We start from the raw sequence: 16669 nt of genomic DNA, 5'->3' as shown, positions 1-16669 counted from the left end.
CAAATCCACCAACGCGACCACCAGCACCAAGCAGAAGAGGAGAGGAAGATCCGGAGGAGCGTCAACCTTGAAGTTAAGATGGATGTCACCATTACCAGAAGAGTGGTTTATACAGAGGAAGAGACCCCATGAAGATTCATCGAGGGACACATTTTAAACGGTGATATTGTTCGATTTTTTCATTTTTTTTATTTTCCACTGTTTTACATTAACGTAGAAATTTTTCCTCAGGAATCTAGGTACACAAAAGGGAGTGAGGGCATTCAATAATACATACGGTTGTGTGAATTAAAGTGAGTAGATGATGAAAGCTCCCTTCTTTTGGCTACGCACAATCATGGGCCTTAAGTGAGCATTCTGAATCCACTTTCTTTATTTTTTGTAATACAATGTATTTGTGTTTGTAAAATGTGTAATATTGATGTGAATTAACTGAACTCACCACTTTTTTTTGTTTGTGTTTGGAGCCCTTTTAGGACTAATCCTGTGTCAATTATCAAGTTTGGAAGAAGTATGAAAGAATACAAATGCGTTTACCTGGACGGCCCTAATCTAGGTGAGTAAACATGCACAAATGCCCATTCTAATGTTTTTGTATAATACACACATTTACACGATGCTAGTGATTTATAAACAATACACTGGAACAATTATAAAATTGTAAAGGTTTATTGTTTATCTATTACTATACTTATTACACTTTTTATTTGTTAACTCTACTTTTTCTACAACTCAGGCCACACGACTCCACACAGGTCATATTTTGTATGGTCTCTAAAACAGTACACATGTGTAGTCATGAGTCCATGCCATTAATGTACTCAATGTACATGGCGTGCACAATATATTTAATGTGTGATTTTATCCAGAGACCTAAAAAACATGCACTGTTTGGACTTCTGAGGACAAACTTTTGAGAGCCTCAACTTAACACTTAAACACACATATATGATTGCTGATTAAGTAAGTTTCCACTTCATCCCATTTACACATATGTATTAAATTTTCACACAACAGTAGATCCCAACAAAATCTGAACTATTCTTTAAGCCAGCGGACGATATACCGACCACCAGCTTACCTAAAGGCATAATCCTGGGAAGGATATAACATAAATGACGATATACCGACGTCTATGTTCATCCTGTACCCCACCATTCCATTCCTAAACTAATGGGTAATTGTTACAACTTACAAGTAGCCTGGGGTGGAGGGGAAAGTTTAGGGAGCCCTGGGTGAATTTATGGCACTCATCCACTTATGTTAATACTGAGTGATTTGCACGATTACAATATCGTATTTGTGCAAGCGCTCAGTTATTTTTCACAAATAGTGAACATTTATGTTGGATGCGACCAGCGTTGCGCCCACCCGCTGCTCTCATCCCACATCAATCATCGCCCAAACATGCCGCACAACCTCAAAATTACATTAGATTGAGCATGGTAGGGAAATGATTGATGTGTCTACACTGAACGTTCAGTGTAGGCACATCACAGACATGGAAAAGACAGTATGATTGCAATGTTGTAATCGTGTTGTGATTTCCATGTCTTTTGTGAATGTGTACCTTAAGGGTTAGCCAGCACCCTGGGAAAGGTTTGGATAGGGGAAGGTTTAGGCTGTGTAGGTCAGTTTTAGGGTTAGGCAATATGGGTGGGGGAAAGTTAGCGTTAGTCTCCACTAAGGGAGGTAATGGGGGGGGAGGGGAAAGAATTAAGGGATACCTTATAGACTTATCCTTTTCTGCATTTTCACTGCTCTTCCTCCTGGCGTCTGTATGACATTTGTCGGCCTTATATCTGGCAGGAATATCATACAAATTCCTTTCAAAATAGATTCATAATTGGTTGCAATGTTGAAGTCAACTATGCAACTTATAACACATTACTTGTTTTGTTAATGCAGCAGAAGGTGTCATATATCTCCTGGTGCATTTGCAAAACAACACGGATATTAATACCTTAACTGCTTGCGAGTAGCTTTAGCAATTGTGTTCCTACCAATCTCTGGACCTTATATTATAATTGGAGTTGTACAGTTAGGGATAATTTGTCAACAAACACATTTTGCTTATATGTTTAGTTGTACGCTCTCTACTTTGTCAAATCTTTGTTACCCTAAAAATTTTTTTTAATTTAAATCTATTTTTATTTACAGGCAATTTCCTTTATCTTCAAGAAAAGCATGGAAAAACAAAATTAAAGATCATGCACAGATTTGCTTGCTGAAAAATAGAAGTGTTTTAAACTATAATAAATGTTATTTCTATATTTTTCAAAATTACTTTTTGTACAAAATAAAAAAATTTCAACCTTATTTGTCTGTTTTTTATTAGAGTGATAAGTTTAATGTAAAAATGTGTTACAAATGTTTTTAATAATTGCAGTGCTACTGCATTTATTAATAATATATATTTTTTGGAATATTTTTAAGACAGATTAAAAATATTCAAGGTTATGTAGAACTATAGGACTTGCATTTACAGTGGTTGTGTTAATGTCTGTATTTGCAAAAAATATACTTGTTTTTTCACAACTGAAATGTATAAGAACCAACCAGATAACAGCTGTTACTGCGTTGGCCAGGGGTAGATACTGTAAACTAAGGTAAGGTTTAATGCTTGGGGGTCCATTTATCATTGAATGTTTGAAGTAAAATCCCTGAAAATGCACGTTTTTGGGGGTTTACTTCAAATATTAAGTATCCCCCGGGTGTATCAAGGAGGGACCACAGCAGGTATCTCCGATACCTGCTGTGATCCCTCCAGTCCCGCTGGCAGCCGCTTCCTCCATAGGTTTCTATGGGGGATGCGATGCTGCCAAATGTACCAATATACGGAATGCGAGGCATTTCCGATATTAATCCCAGCAACTAATGCCATCTGAAGATAGCACTAGCTGCTGTAAGCCTATCGTTACTTACCGCATATCAGCCGGTGGTGGGGTCTGCTGAAACCCTCCGCCGGCAATGGGCGCCTCTCGTGCAGTCCGCGGGACTGCGCATGCGCAGCAGCCCCGAGTGCACTCCAACCACACCGTCTCCCTGCATGTGCCGCTTAATACATCTGGCCGTTATGATGGCATTTTCCAATGCGATCATGGCCGGTTCTGACATGCCCTGATCGCATTGCTAAAGCGATCATTAATAAATGGGAGCCTTAGTGAAAAAGTGAAAGTTAGATTTAGGATTGTTTAGTTTGTCCCATTACTTTTGGCCCCTTAAAAAGTGAGAGGCACATATAGAAACTAGAGATGAGCGGTTCGGATTCTGTGGAATCCGAACCGCTCCGAACATTGGGGATCCGAGTCCACCTGAACCCTGTTCGGGTGTTCACCGCCTGACTCGGATCCCCGTTCGGGGCCGAACGGCGGCCGCCTGATGTCGGATTCTCACTAGAGAATCCGACATCAGGTCTCCTCGCGTGTAGGGCAGAGCGCAGTGATAGCGCTCTGCCCTACACAGACACAGACACACAGCCGCCAGCGGCAGCTGTGTGTTTGTTACAGCAGCCAATGAGAGTCACACAGACTCTCATTGGCTGCTGCACGGAGGGAGCCGGCTGGAGCTCACACATGAGCTCCGTCTTCCGGCTCCCTCCTCAGTGTGTGACAGAGCGGACGGCGCGGGAGCGGGGATACAGGTAAGTTTTTATTTTTTAATTTGTGCAAGGGCCGGGGGTGCTACTGGGGGGGGGGTCTGCTACTGGGGGTGCGGGGGGGCCATACTACTGGGGGGGGTCTGCACTACTGGGGGGGGCTATACTACTGGGGGGCCATACTACAGAGGGGCCTGCTACTGGGGGGGCTATACTACTGGGGGGGGTCTGCTACTGGGGGGGCCAAACTACTGAGGGGCCTGCTGCTGGGGGGGCATACTACTGGGGGGCTTACTACTACTGGGGGGGGGCTGCTACTGGGGCAGCCTACTACAGGGGGGCCCATACTACAGGGGGGGCTACTACTGGGGCAGCCTACTACTGGGGGGGGGGGGGCTGCTACTGGGGGGGGCCTGCTACTGGGGGGGCCATACTACTGGGGGGGGCCATACTACTGGGGGGGCCATACTGCTGGGGGGGCCATACTGCTGGGTGGCATGCTAATGGGGGGCATACTACTGGGGGGGCCTGCTAATGGGGGGCATACTACTGGGTGGCATGCTAATGGGGGGCATACTACTGGGGGGCATTCTACTGGGGGCACTGCATAGTGGACCCTACTACTAAGGGGACTGCATAGGGGGCACCACTGCTGGGGGACATTGTGTAAGGGACACCGCTACTGTGGGCATTGTGTAAAAGGGTCACTACTGTGGGCATTGTGTAAAAGGGGCACTACTGTGTGTCGTAACATATATAAGAGACACTACTTTATGGTGTAATGTGAATCAGGCCCTATGTGCGGTGTAATGCGAATAAGATTGTGCACTGTGACTCCTAGGGCCGTAGCCCACTTTGTAAACAAGTACTGTGACTCTGCTGGCCGTACCCCACTGGGTGGGTGCACTACTTTTCATTTCTGCCACTGCTGTGTGGCAATGTGTCATAGATGTGCTTTATACTGTGGTGTCTGTGTCGTTGTGCCGCTGCTTTGTCGCTTAGTAACCAGTCAGCTCACTGCAACCTTTGGCCAATAATGTTGAAAACAATATTATAAGCTGTGATATGGTCTAAATTGACTGGAAATTAATGTTATTGAGGTTAATAATACTCTAGGAAGAAAAAAAAGACCAATTTATGTGATTTTAGCTTTTTTTGTCAATTTTTGTAAAAAAATCCAAATCCAAATCCAAAACCAGTCATCGCAGTTTGGCAAATCCAAATCCAAATCCAAAGCCGGACGACGAATTAGAACCAAATCCAAATCCGGCAAAAATGGTCTGGCGCACATCCCTAATAGAAACTGTTGTAATTCCTACACCGTTCACCTGATTTGGATGTAATTACCCTCAAATTAAATCTGAAAGTCTGCAGTTAAAGTACATCTTGTTTGTTTCATTTCAAAGCCATTGTGGTGGTGAATAGAGGGCAAAATATGAAAATTCTGTCAATGTCCCAATATTTATGCACCTGACTGTATCTACTATATATATATATATAGATAGCTTGGAGCCTGTAGCATTGTCCCCCCCTTCTCGCCCCTCATGCAAAGTCTGCCTTCTCACCCCCCTGCAGCAACAAATAAGCTGTAACTCTGCCCATCATACATTAATCTTCCCCCATCACAAACCTTTTACCAAAAAAACCCCATATGCACAGGAATGTCGCATCCATCAAAACCCCCTAAAACACCTCAGCACCACCTCTTCTCACTCCCCTAGCACTAATCATCCACCATACTTTTCAGCTAGCACACATACGGTTGTGGGGAAGGGTAGATTAGAATACAGTGCACCGGTGGCCGGCTTTTAAAAATATCACAAATTTACCAACTGGCCGCAGCTGCAGGGGGGTGGGTTGGCGGGCCCCTACAAGCTTCGAGCCCTTGGGCAACTGCCCAACAAGCCCAATGGAAGAGATGGCCCTGGCTCTGGGCCTTGTTCTACTTCCTGATGCTGGTGGCCTCACCCCCTGAGTGTGGTGTCCTGATGTCATGCATTCGGGGGCGGGGCAGCACAAAGCCTGCTCCAGCACTGCTCACATGCAGCCTTGTGCAGGCTGTAAGCCACACCCATACATGCCTTTTTTAGGCTTGATAGCCAGAACTACATGGGGCAACATTTTGAAACAAACAGATAAAAGAAATATAGGTAAAACTGAGAACTGACTTTTATATGAGAAGCCCAATGTGTCTATAAATTACATAAAATGTCATGCTACAATATAAGGGCATTGTGAATTGTGTATAATCTGTTAACCTTAATAAGAATGCTTTGAACAGCAAAATACTTATGTTAGCCAAAGAAAAGGTCCTGAATATCCCATCAACCCTGGCATGAACAAATTACACAAGTCCTGTCCACAAGCAATTGTAACTAATGTGCAGGAGCTGGTAGAAAATAAATAATATTCTTTCAGATCTCTTTCATAGTGAATGAGACTGGAGAGAAGGTACTGGTAAAGCAGTTACAGAACAAAAAAGTAGACAACTGGGTTAGTAGCAGTATTGATGTCTTTCTTGCACCTCTGGGCCACACTTTCTTCTCGCCTTTTGGCTAAGAACAGGTGTAGATATCTATGTACATTGTGGGGCTTAAAGGGGCCCCATTAGGTGATAGGCCATCACCTGGTCCTCTGGGTGAAAGGACCAACTGCCTGAAGCCCAAGGTGCTATGTGCGCCCGGTGCTGCCTGAGCCAAGGGTGCCTGAAAATGCACTAGTGGTGGTCCCTGCACCGTTACTCTAGTTTGGCACGGCACTGGTTTCTTCTCTTTTCATGTAGCACTATTTTTCCTTCGCCCTAGCCTTCTGGCTTTGGCAAGGATAGTTTTTAAATTCCCAGCCAAAAGACTAGGGTCTTACTGGGGCGACACTTCTGCCAATCACATTCAGTATTGCTCTGTGTAGCAGGGGGGGGGGGGGGATTAAAAATATAAGGGGTGAGTACAAATAACCTGGGCCTCCATTGGGGACTGGTGATGGTGATAATTGTGGGGCATATAAGACCCATCTGCATCTGAACCATATGGTAGGTTTAGGAATGTGACTGTGTAGTCCAATAGCTTCCTATAAGTTCTCATTGTTATACCACATCTAGGGGCTGATTGTGAGTTGGGTGTAAAGCACAAAAGGGCAAGTACCTTTGCACCTCTGTAAAACCATGCTGCACTGCAGGTGGGTAGATATATAAAATGTACAGAGTTATTTAGATTTGAGAGGGATGTGTCCAAACTCGAATCTAAATTGCAGTGTAAAATATAGCTGTTCAGCATTTGTGGTCTACATGCAAAAGCAGTCAGTACTTACCCTGAATGATGGTTGGTTACAGATACAATATTACTTGTTTTTTTTTATTGCTTAGCTCCCAAGTCAGAATTATCCCCCTAGGCAGCATGCACAGAAGTGGTATTTGACGGAAATGACCAATTGGAGTCTTTTACACCTCTTAGGTTACAGGTGCAACATTGGCTTTTACCAGCTGCATATATTGCATCGGCTCTTGGCAAAACAACATCTGCAACCTGGGATAGCCCCAAGAAGTGGCAGCATTGGGGCACAGTCTAGCACTCAGTGATCTCTATCAGGGTAGAGAGACCATAGTACCACTTTGCCTTTTAATAGAAATCACTGTCAACTGTTTCCTGCTACAAATGGCCAAGCAGCATAGGGGGTGAGCGGCAGTGATCCCTGGTTTATGTAGGTGCAGGAACACTGGCACACCAAATAGCTATTTTTGAGAAAGGATGGAGTTAAGTACAATTAGTGTTTGCAGTTAAAAGTCCCTTAAAGAGCAATCACTATACAGCTGTTTTATATGTATGCTTTTGCCCTTTATCATAATATAATGTTAGTGAGAAAACAAATTAATTTCACATTTTAAATGATGATTTACAGCTATAGTGTATACTTTATATATATGATAGGGAAAGGTTTTCTGGGAAACATAAACTGAGGAAGCGATTTACTTAGTGATTGCTAGGGACATTCTCTTGTACACTTTCACACGTATTACAGTTCATCATGTCATAGTACTCACCATCAACATAATACAGACGTACACTACACAGAGAGAGAGAGAGAGAGAGGTAACCTGTTTATAGTCATGTATCACAAGGGATTTAGGAGGGTGAAGCTTGTTGTTCATTACTGATGGCAGTAAATGTAAACAAATCATATTGGAAAAGGCAATGGAATTGTGCATTGTTTAGAGAATTCAGTGCATCTAGGGAAATGACGAGAAGGAAATTGTTCCATGTCTCAGGAACTGTGTGGTGTCCTGAGATAAGAAGTGACTTGTTCTCCATGAGTATAAAAGCAGGAAGTGTGCTACACATGTTTCCTTTGACACCACAAAAGCGCACTAAGGATGTAGGCTAACTGCTCTCGCATTGCCACTAAAGCTCAGTCACATAAAGAGTTCTCGCATGACTGAACTGGACATACCTATATTAGGTTTCTACATTGGATATGGGTAACATCACAGTTCATCAGAACATTACATGCCATGATGAGCCATACAATATTACATGCTCAAAGGAATTGGTGGAAGAGTTTGTGGGTAAGAGCAAGATTTGTAGTTCTCACTTTCTGATGGGTACATTGATCTTATTGTTTTCGCATTGTCCAGACTCTAGATGATGATTATTGTAATTGTAATTGCAAAAATATCTTATTTGTATGTGACACTCTAACACAAAGTCATGTATGCTAGTATGTGTGTGTGTATGTGTGTGTTTGTATCTGTGGAGAATTCTATTTTGTGGAAAACAAAAAAGGTACCTTATTATTAACTTAATAATAAGTTATTATATCAAACATTAAACGGTCAGGGCCAGGTATGCCCTTAGGAGATTTGGGTAAGATGTGTTAACAGAACATAGTTACATATTTTTTTTGTTTTAAATCGGTTGCATTATGGAAAAACTGTCATATTTCATCTAGCAAAAAATATTTCATTTATCTTTGAATAGTTTTAGAATTAAATACAGTTCACCAGGGGTATTCAACATCTGACCTTCCAGCTGTTGTAGAACTGCACATACCAGCATGCCAGGCTACAGTTTTGCTATTAAGGCATGCTAATACCATGGTAGGGTATGCTGGGATGTGTAGTTCAACAGCAGCTGCAGGGTCACATGTTAAATAGCCCTGCAGTACACATTTTTTTTCTTCCTTTGGTTGTGAAGGGATAGAGGTAATTAGGATAACTATTACTAAACTAGATATGTTGTATTTTTTAAAATTTTATTAGGATTTAATACTTTCCATTTAAGTATACGTTTATGAGTACTGAGATTTATTGTGTACTGTACAGTATCTAATACATACATAATATGTTCTTATACATTATCTTATTTGTGTATCATGTTAAAATTTAATATATTCATGCACATTTTTTGTGGTATGACTTTAACTAAGCAGTATTAAATGTAGTAAAGTTAACTGATTGAAGTTACTGAAGCTCTACAATAAATATTCTTGGGCCATAGTAGTTTCATCCTAATCTAATTAATTCATTATTAATGTACTGAACTCTGAAAAGATAATTAATGATATTGAGAAAAGAGTAAGCACAGATGTGACTTAAGTATACAAAAGCATTTGTCTGTAACGTAGTAAATGTAATTTTTTCAAATAAGAAAGTGGAAAAAAATGCTCTAATACAACAACAAAAAGATTATGCACAAGCGTATGCAGATCGGCCGATGGTGCGTACTGTTCATGAGTATGCAGCGCAGTGCGCTTGCACAGGTCAGCATTACGATTGCACTGCAATCACATGCGAAGATACAAAGCCATTGCAGAGTAAGTGACAGGACGTCAGCATTTGGGGGTGGTGACAGGGGAGTGGTCGGAGAAACGCAGACATGCCTGTCAGTTTAAACGCCGTTTCCTGGGAGAGCATAAATTAGCCACTGTGACGGCATATGCAGCCTGAGTACTCACTGCGTGCGACGAGACTTGATGAGACAGGTTAGACTTGCTGTAATTCTGCGTGAGGGGACGATGTTACTCAATGTTACTGATGTATATGCAGGACTGCGAGGTATTACAGATGTGAGAAAGCGGTAGTGGGTGTCTCTATGCTTGCAGAGCAGTTGCAGACATTAGCATATTTTCGCAGCAGAATTGCGTGCGTAATCACAGCTGCAATCGCAATAGCAATCCGTAATGAATCAGGCCCTATGTTTTTATATGAGAGATTAAAATGAGGCATCAGGAGGTGGAGGTAGGGTAGAGGCGCATATTCACTACACGATAAATTGGACGATTTGAACAATAATGATATCATTATCGTTCATTGTCCACAATATCGTGCAGTGGATATGCCGTCAATGACCAGCGATGCGCATTCCTGATGGTCGTTAATGGCATCTTTCATCGCCTGTACTTGCAGGGCAACCTGGGGATATTGTCAGGTTCTGCAAGTATGGGGATGAGGGAGGTTCACATCATATATCGATATATCGTTCAGTGTGGGTGCTCAATTTCGTTAATGACATTGAGCACATCACTGTTGGGGAAACACTAGATGATATCGCTCATGGAGCATATCGTCTAGTGGATACCTGCCTTAACTTGTTCCCTGCTTTGCACAGTGACTCTAGCAGCAATGGCATAACTAGAGGCCATGATTTTTAGGGTCAATCTTCCTTGTCAAAATTAAATGTGTTATATAAATTGTTCACTATTGGGTGGTACATAGGGGTCCTTTAAAACTTTTGCTATGGGGCCTTCAAATATCAAGTTACACCCCTGACTTTGCCTGGCATCCAATCAAAATCCTGACAGTCGACAGTAGAATGCTGGCGCCGGAATCCAATGCTAAGTACTAGGGTTAAGGGGCGGGGTAGGGTTATGCACTAGAGGAAGGTTTAGGCATAGGCACTACGAGCGGAGAGTTAGGTTTAGGGTGCGGGGAGGTGGAGGTTAGGTTTAGGCACTAGGGGGGAGGTTAGGTTTAGGCACCAGGGAGGGAGTGGTAGGGTTAGGGGTAGAGAGAGGGGGAGGTAACCTAACTGTGTCGGGATGCCAGTGTTGGGATTCTGACCACCGGGATCCCGAGCACCAGCAGTCCATTCCCAACCTCTTTGTCTCTATAGCTATTACATTTTATTTATTCTTTAAAACCTTTTTATTCAATATTTACATTTTCTATTTTTTTGTTAATTAACAAAATCCTTGCAGAGTGGTAAAAGACTGCTGCCAGCCCTAATGCATCTACTGAAAACTGGATAGAATAGGAACTATCTATTCAGCTATTAACAATCCTTTCTTATGGATTTACTGGTGTTGTCCGGCAAGGGAGAGCTGAGTCAGGTTTTTATTTCTTTTGTCTGGGCTTTGTTCATCTTCAGGGGCCGCACAGTATGACCTTTTGGCTGGTTTCAGGTATTGAAGTGTGTGCATCTGCTTTGAACATGTGGTGCTGAACTACTGGCCCAGCTGCAGTCACAATTTTAAACCACGATTATGTCAGCACTGGATAATAGTTTAAACCATGCTAAAAGCAATGGGCTAATAACATAGTGAAAGTGGTGTCAAATACTAGGTTTAATGGACTTAGGTTTCCATATACTGTATATAATGCACCTGGCAAATCTGGCAATGAGAGAATTTTTTTTAATTATTGGGGGTGCTCACATTATATCCGCAATATGACTTACTAATGCTATGCACAAACATGATTGCGGGCAACACTCAAGTACCCACAGCACCCACAACACCCAATAGGCATGCACATGTGGTTTACAGGATGTGCGCCTGCACACCCCTTAGGCAGCCCCAAACTCTACCTAAAGCGAGTACACCCCGCATCTCAGCAAATTCCCAGGGAAGAGGCAGGCTTTTTTTTAAATTCAAGATAGCTGATGTGAAACTGCTCTACCTACATAGAACAGTTTCACATCTTGGAATCAAAATGAGGCTGACTCTCCCTGGTATCCAGGTGAAATGCAGGTACGAGACAACAGCGGTGATCAATCAATGCTGGGTCACTCAGATTTGTAGTCTTTGTCTTAAGGGGACAGTCTATGTGTCGGGGGAGGTGGGCTTTTGTGTCCTGGACAGGAAGAAGGGGGTTTTGGTGTTGGTGTCACCTAATCTCTGATTACATAATTTTTATACCAAGGTCAATTTGCCTTAATACCATTGGAATTCCTGAATGCATTTCCATTGCTTGTTATCCATATCCACATTTTTACACTTTCATGGTTTATTTTCCCATTTTATTCCTACACCCCTTGCACATACATATGCAGCCCCACAGAACTGGCTCCTATGAGTCTGGCCTGTAATAGGTTAAAAATTAGCAGATGTACTTTATTTTATAATCTTTACAAATATGACAATTGAAAAGAAAACAGTAACATTGTCCTCCATCTTTCCTCAGCCAAAACATATATAAAGTTATTACAAGGATTTCAGTGGAAAAATATCAAGGTACAGTAGGAATCCAATGTAATTACACAAATTCAAATCAGAAGGTCAACTGAGCTTTCATCTATCTTCTCAGCTCATACATTTGCACCATACTTGCCAACTCTCCCTCATTGTTAGGGAGACTCGCTGCAATAGTAGCAATCTTCCTGACTCCCTGAAGAGTCCAGCAATCTCCCTGATTGCAATTTGCCCCCATTATGTAGCTGTTATATACTTGGAAAAAATAATAATAATTGATATATACATCCAAATGGTATAATCAGTGCCATTTCCCTGCATTGGCTGTACGGATTCCTATGGCTACATGCTTCTATGGAACCACTTGTGAGTAAAACACAATACATTACCAAGGGCTCTATTTACTACAATCTGCATATTGAATGCTGATTGTAGTGTGATATTAACGACTGAATTCGCATTGCAAATTCAGGCAATATCACAGGGATTTACTACAAATCCCTTGCAGGGACAGAGCTTGCAATAAAGCTCTGTCCCTGCGAATCCTCTCCGCAAACTAGTCACGGTATTTTCGCAAAAAATACCATGACAAAGTGCCCGCGCATGTGCCGACCGGCCGCTGCTGCGACCCCCCCTGGCGCTAAGTGCAACCCCCCCGGAGCTAAGCCCTGCCCCCCGTGATCGTGGACCCCCATGATCCCCCTCCCCCCCGCGACCCCCCCTCTCTCTTAATTACACTTACCTGCATGATCCGGGCCTCCGGTGATGTCCACCATGCCTCCGGTCAGGTGATCTGCCATGCTACCCTGGGACCCAATCACCTGATGACCGGGCCGCAGTGCACTATGGGAGACCAGCTGACTGGAGAGGAGACATCAACTGAGCCCCGATCACCGGTACCTGGAGTCAGGTAAGTAAAAAAATTTTTGACAATTTTTTTTTTTTCTTTTTTTTACAGTAATCAGCTTGCGGTCTGTTTAGACCACACAGCTGATTACTGGGACTGACTCCCGGCTCTGCTCTGCCCATTAGAGCAGAGTAGGAGGCTGGTAACCGGGGGAGACCCTGGATAACGCCACCTCCAGGTGGCGTTATTATCACAGGGCTTTCCACGATATTTTTTTACAATTTATTTTTAGTAACTTTGGCCAGATCACATTTCCCATTACAATTATGGGAAATGCGATCTGATTACTAAAAATAAGTGATACTTAGGAGTTGGAGTAGAATTTTACGAATTCTATTCCAATTGCCCTGTAATAACTATAGGTGATACTAAAATAATGTGAAAAGGCTGTGAAAACACCCTTTTTCACTTTATCTTAGTAAAAATAATGTTAATAAATAGAGCCCCAAGGCTGAAAAGTATCATTCCATTTTCATAAACAACTACAGTAGATCATACTGAGCAACAACTGCAACATAATATATATATTCACAGATATATATCCACTTTAGTGCTGCCCTCATAGGTGTTGCTTTCACATTCTCCCTGAAATGTTTTTTCAACAGTAGCCAAACATGATTTGCACTGCTACAGTATGCTCGCTCCTTACGAGTTCTCTTACTATGGTAAATGAAAAAAAAAAGCTAAAATTATATATATATAATACCTATATATATATATATATATATATATATATATATATATATATATACACACACACACTATTGTCTTGGTTAGATTTAGACTGAATGGTAGCAAAACTGCATGATTGATAATTATATAGGTAATTTAATATCCACATATTTTGTATAATGCAATATAGTAGTTAGCTCTTAGTATTGGATTGTGGTGCCTTTGTGAACATCTACACAGTTACATTTTTTTTAATTAAATGAAGTGTGAAAAATATTTTATTATATAAAATGAATATGAATATTTGTATTTAGAAACACTGCAGCTGAGTTGATCATGTACCAAGCCTAGGTGCCACTGTAGTAGGAACGCATTGGGGCTTGTTTGCAATTATAGATCTCACATTTTTGGTGTCCTTACTTAAAGATCACTTTATAGGCTGCATGCTGAATAGGCTGCGTCAATACATTTTCTAAATGTATATTTTCAAAGTGTAATTAGATTTAAAGCATAATTGCTTCTGAAGGACTACTTTCGTCAACACCTTCTGGGGTATAATTCATGTAGATTTGCATTAATGAATTGCTACTTTTTACTATATATCGCATCTGTTCAATATGATATATAGCTTGGCTACGTAGAAATTCATGTATACTTACCCTTCCGATCCAATATCCAGGTCACCGGTGATGCTGTCTTCAGCTGCTGTCCTCTCTATGAAGAAAAGAGTCGGCAGCCAAGTCCCTTCTGTGCATGCAACGGTTTGCAGTTCAGGAGAGACTGCAGTGGCTGCTGGGATTTCAAGGGGTGGAGCCAGTGCTGGGTGTAAGGCCCGCTTCATGACGGTGTTCAGACTATGCCTTTGATGGCAAATCTGAACACACAGGAGAAGTGGAAAGCTCTGTTTTCTGTCCTTTAATTTATTGCACTCACTTTACTACAGTAGGGTGATGCGATTCAGGCACGGAGCGGGGATGCCATTGGAGAAGTAATTAACTTCTCCACGGTAACCTGCTCTGTGAATAGTGACTGTCATTTCTCTGCTCTATGAATAGACCCCTCTGTCTGCAAATCCTAGACACTCCTTACTGCACTCCCTACTTGGACATTGCATTGAGTTACATCTTGCTTGCTGCTCTTAGGGGTATATTTACTAAATGTCGATTTTAATCGATTTAAAATCGATCAACATCTATGTTGTATTTCTGGGGCTAAATTGCACAGGTGATTTAATTTTTTTTTTTTAAGGTTTAGAAAATGTGAAGAAACACAAAATCGATGTTGGTCGTTTTTTAAATCGATCAATATTGATTAAAGTCGACCTTTAGTAAATATACCCCTTAGTGATTGCTTTTTGTTTGTCAAATAACCTCTGTCTAAGTAATTTCTATATCAAGGTCAATTTGCCTTTATACCATTGTAATTTCTGAATGCATTGCCATTGCTTTTTATCATAGCCTCAAATTTTTACACTTTTAATATGGTTTATTTTCCCATTTTATCCCTACACCCATAACATAATCTAAATATTCTTCTTCTCAGTACACTATTGAAGTTTAACTATATTTTCCTGCACTGTTCTTTTATGGAGCATACACACGATCAGATTTGTCAGACTTGTCAGATTTGTCAGATGAACGATTGAACGATTTGAACGATTTGAACGATTTTTGACTGCATTACAATGAATGGAATCGTCCAAGTCTGACTGCAAACACATCAGATGTCAGATATCGTTATCTGACAAATGGGAACGCGCATTGTAAATCGTCCATCGTTCAGGCATGTCAGATATGTCAGATTTTCCTTCAGATATGAACGACTGAACGATTTTTAAATCGTTATCGTTCATATCTGAAGGAAAAATCTGACCGTGTGTATGCACCATTACCTGCATTTTTGCCAATTTAACTACACTGTCCCTACTTCAAAAGGCCTCCATTCCTACTTCCAGTTTCCCACACCCTTTTTCTCTTATCGACACCATGACAATCTTTCCTTCAACTCCACCCCTTACTCAGGGGTATATTTACTAAGGTGCTGGTTTTTAGAATTGGAGATGTTGCCCATAGCAACCAATCAGATTCTAGCTACTATCTTCTAGAAGATGATAGAAAAATGTTAAGTAGAATCTCATTGTTTGCTATGGGCAACAGCTCCATTTCTTAAAACCCGCACTTTAGTAAATATACCTCTCAGTGTCTACATAATCCTTTATTCTACCACCTGTTCTTACCTCTATCCTCTATCCTCCCCCTAGTCTCCTCCCCTCGTCTATCTCCTTTCCACCCCTCTACTTCCCTCCACCACCTCTCGAAATTCCTCCATTTTCCCTCAATTATCTCCCACCATATTCCTACAACCCGATCACTAAGCAACGCTCCTTATCTTCTCTTCCTGCCACCTCTCACCACCATTCATATCACACTAAACTCTATCCTTGCTCACCTCCTGCAGTTTCCATTCCTCACTCAGAAGCCCACACCATCACTACAGTCTCTTCATCTCACCTCCACGCTACAACAGCCCTGATAATCTCATTCACATCTCTCCCACTAACTTGGTCCTTCTCTCCTATTCCCTATGGAATGCTAGATCTGTAATAAACTTGTCCCCTCCCATGATCTCTTTATTTCCAACTCCCTGAATCTCCTAGCCATCACCAAATCATGGTGTTTCCCCTGAGACACCACTTATCTATCTGCACTCTCCTCTGCGGGCCTCAAGTTGCCATGGTGGTGGTGTTGGAGTCCTTCTATCCTCTAACTGCTCCTACCAACTCATACCCTTGGAACCATCCCTTTCATTTCCTGCATTTAATGTTCATGCTATTCGCCTCTTCCAACCTGTTCACCTTTGTGTAGCTGTCAACTATCACGGCTCTCCCACTTCCTCACTTCCCTTTATCATCTTAGATGACTTCAATAATCCTATCAAAGCCCCCACTGACCACTCTACCATCTTTTTCCTCTCACTTCCTGCTTGACCCATTTTGTTTAGCTTTCACTTTCTCCACTTCACAGAAACTGCCCTTACTAAACTCAGCAATGACCTGCTTACTGCCAACTCCAAGGGCCACTACTCTCTGTTCA

General features: G+C 41.8%; 1 protein-coding gene across 1 annotated transcript in view; it reads left to right on the top strand.

Moving 5' to 3' along the window:
- Positions 1-7951: 7951 nt before the first annotated feature.
- Positions 7952-16669, top strand: part of MYCT1 (MYC target 1) — a 46211-nt gene continuing 37493 nt past the window's right edge. The window contains exon 1 of the mRNA XM_088474492.1: positions 7952-8156. Within this exon, the coding sequence (XP_088330618.1) occupies positions 8066-8156 (91 nt within the window). The 5' untranslated portion in view covers positions 7952-8065. The remainder of the gene's footprint in view (positions 8157-16669) is intronic.

Source organism: Taudactylus pleione, unplaced genomic scaffold (genome assembly GCF_031769625.1).
Source record: "Taudactylus pleione unplaced genomic scaffold, aTauple2 ptg000154l, whole genome shotgun sequence".
Lineage (NCBI taxonomy): Eukaryota > Metazoa > Chordata > Amphibia > Anura > Myobatrachidae > Taudactylus > Taudactylus pleione.
The sequence above is the reverse complement of the archived record's forward strand: the minus strand, read 5'-3'. Positions and strand labels throughout refer to the sequence as shown.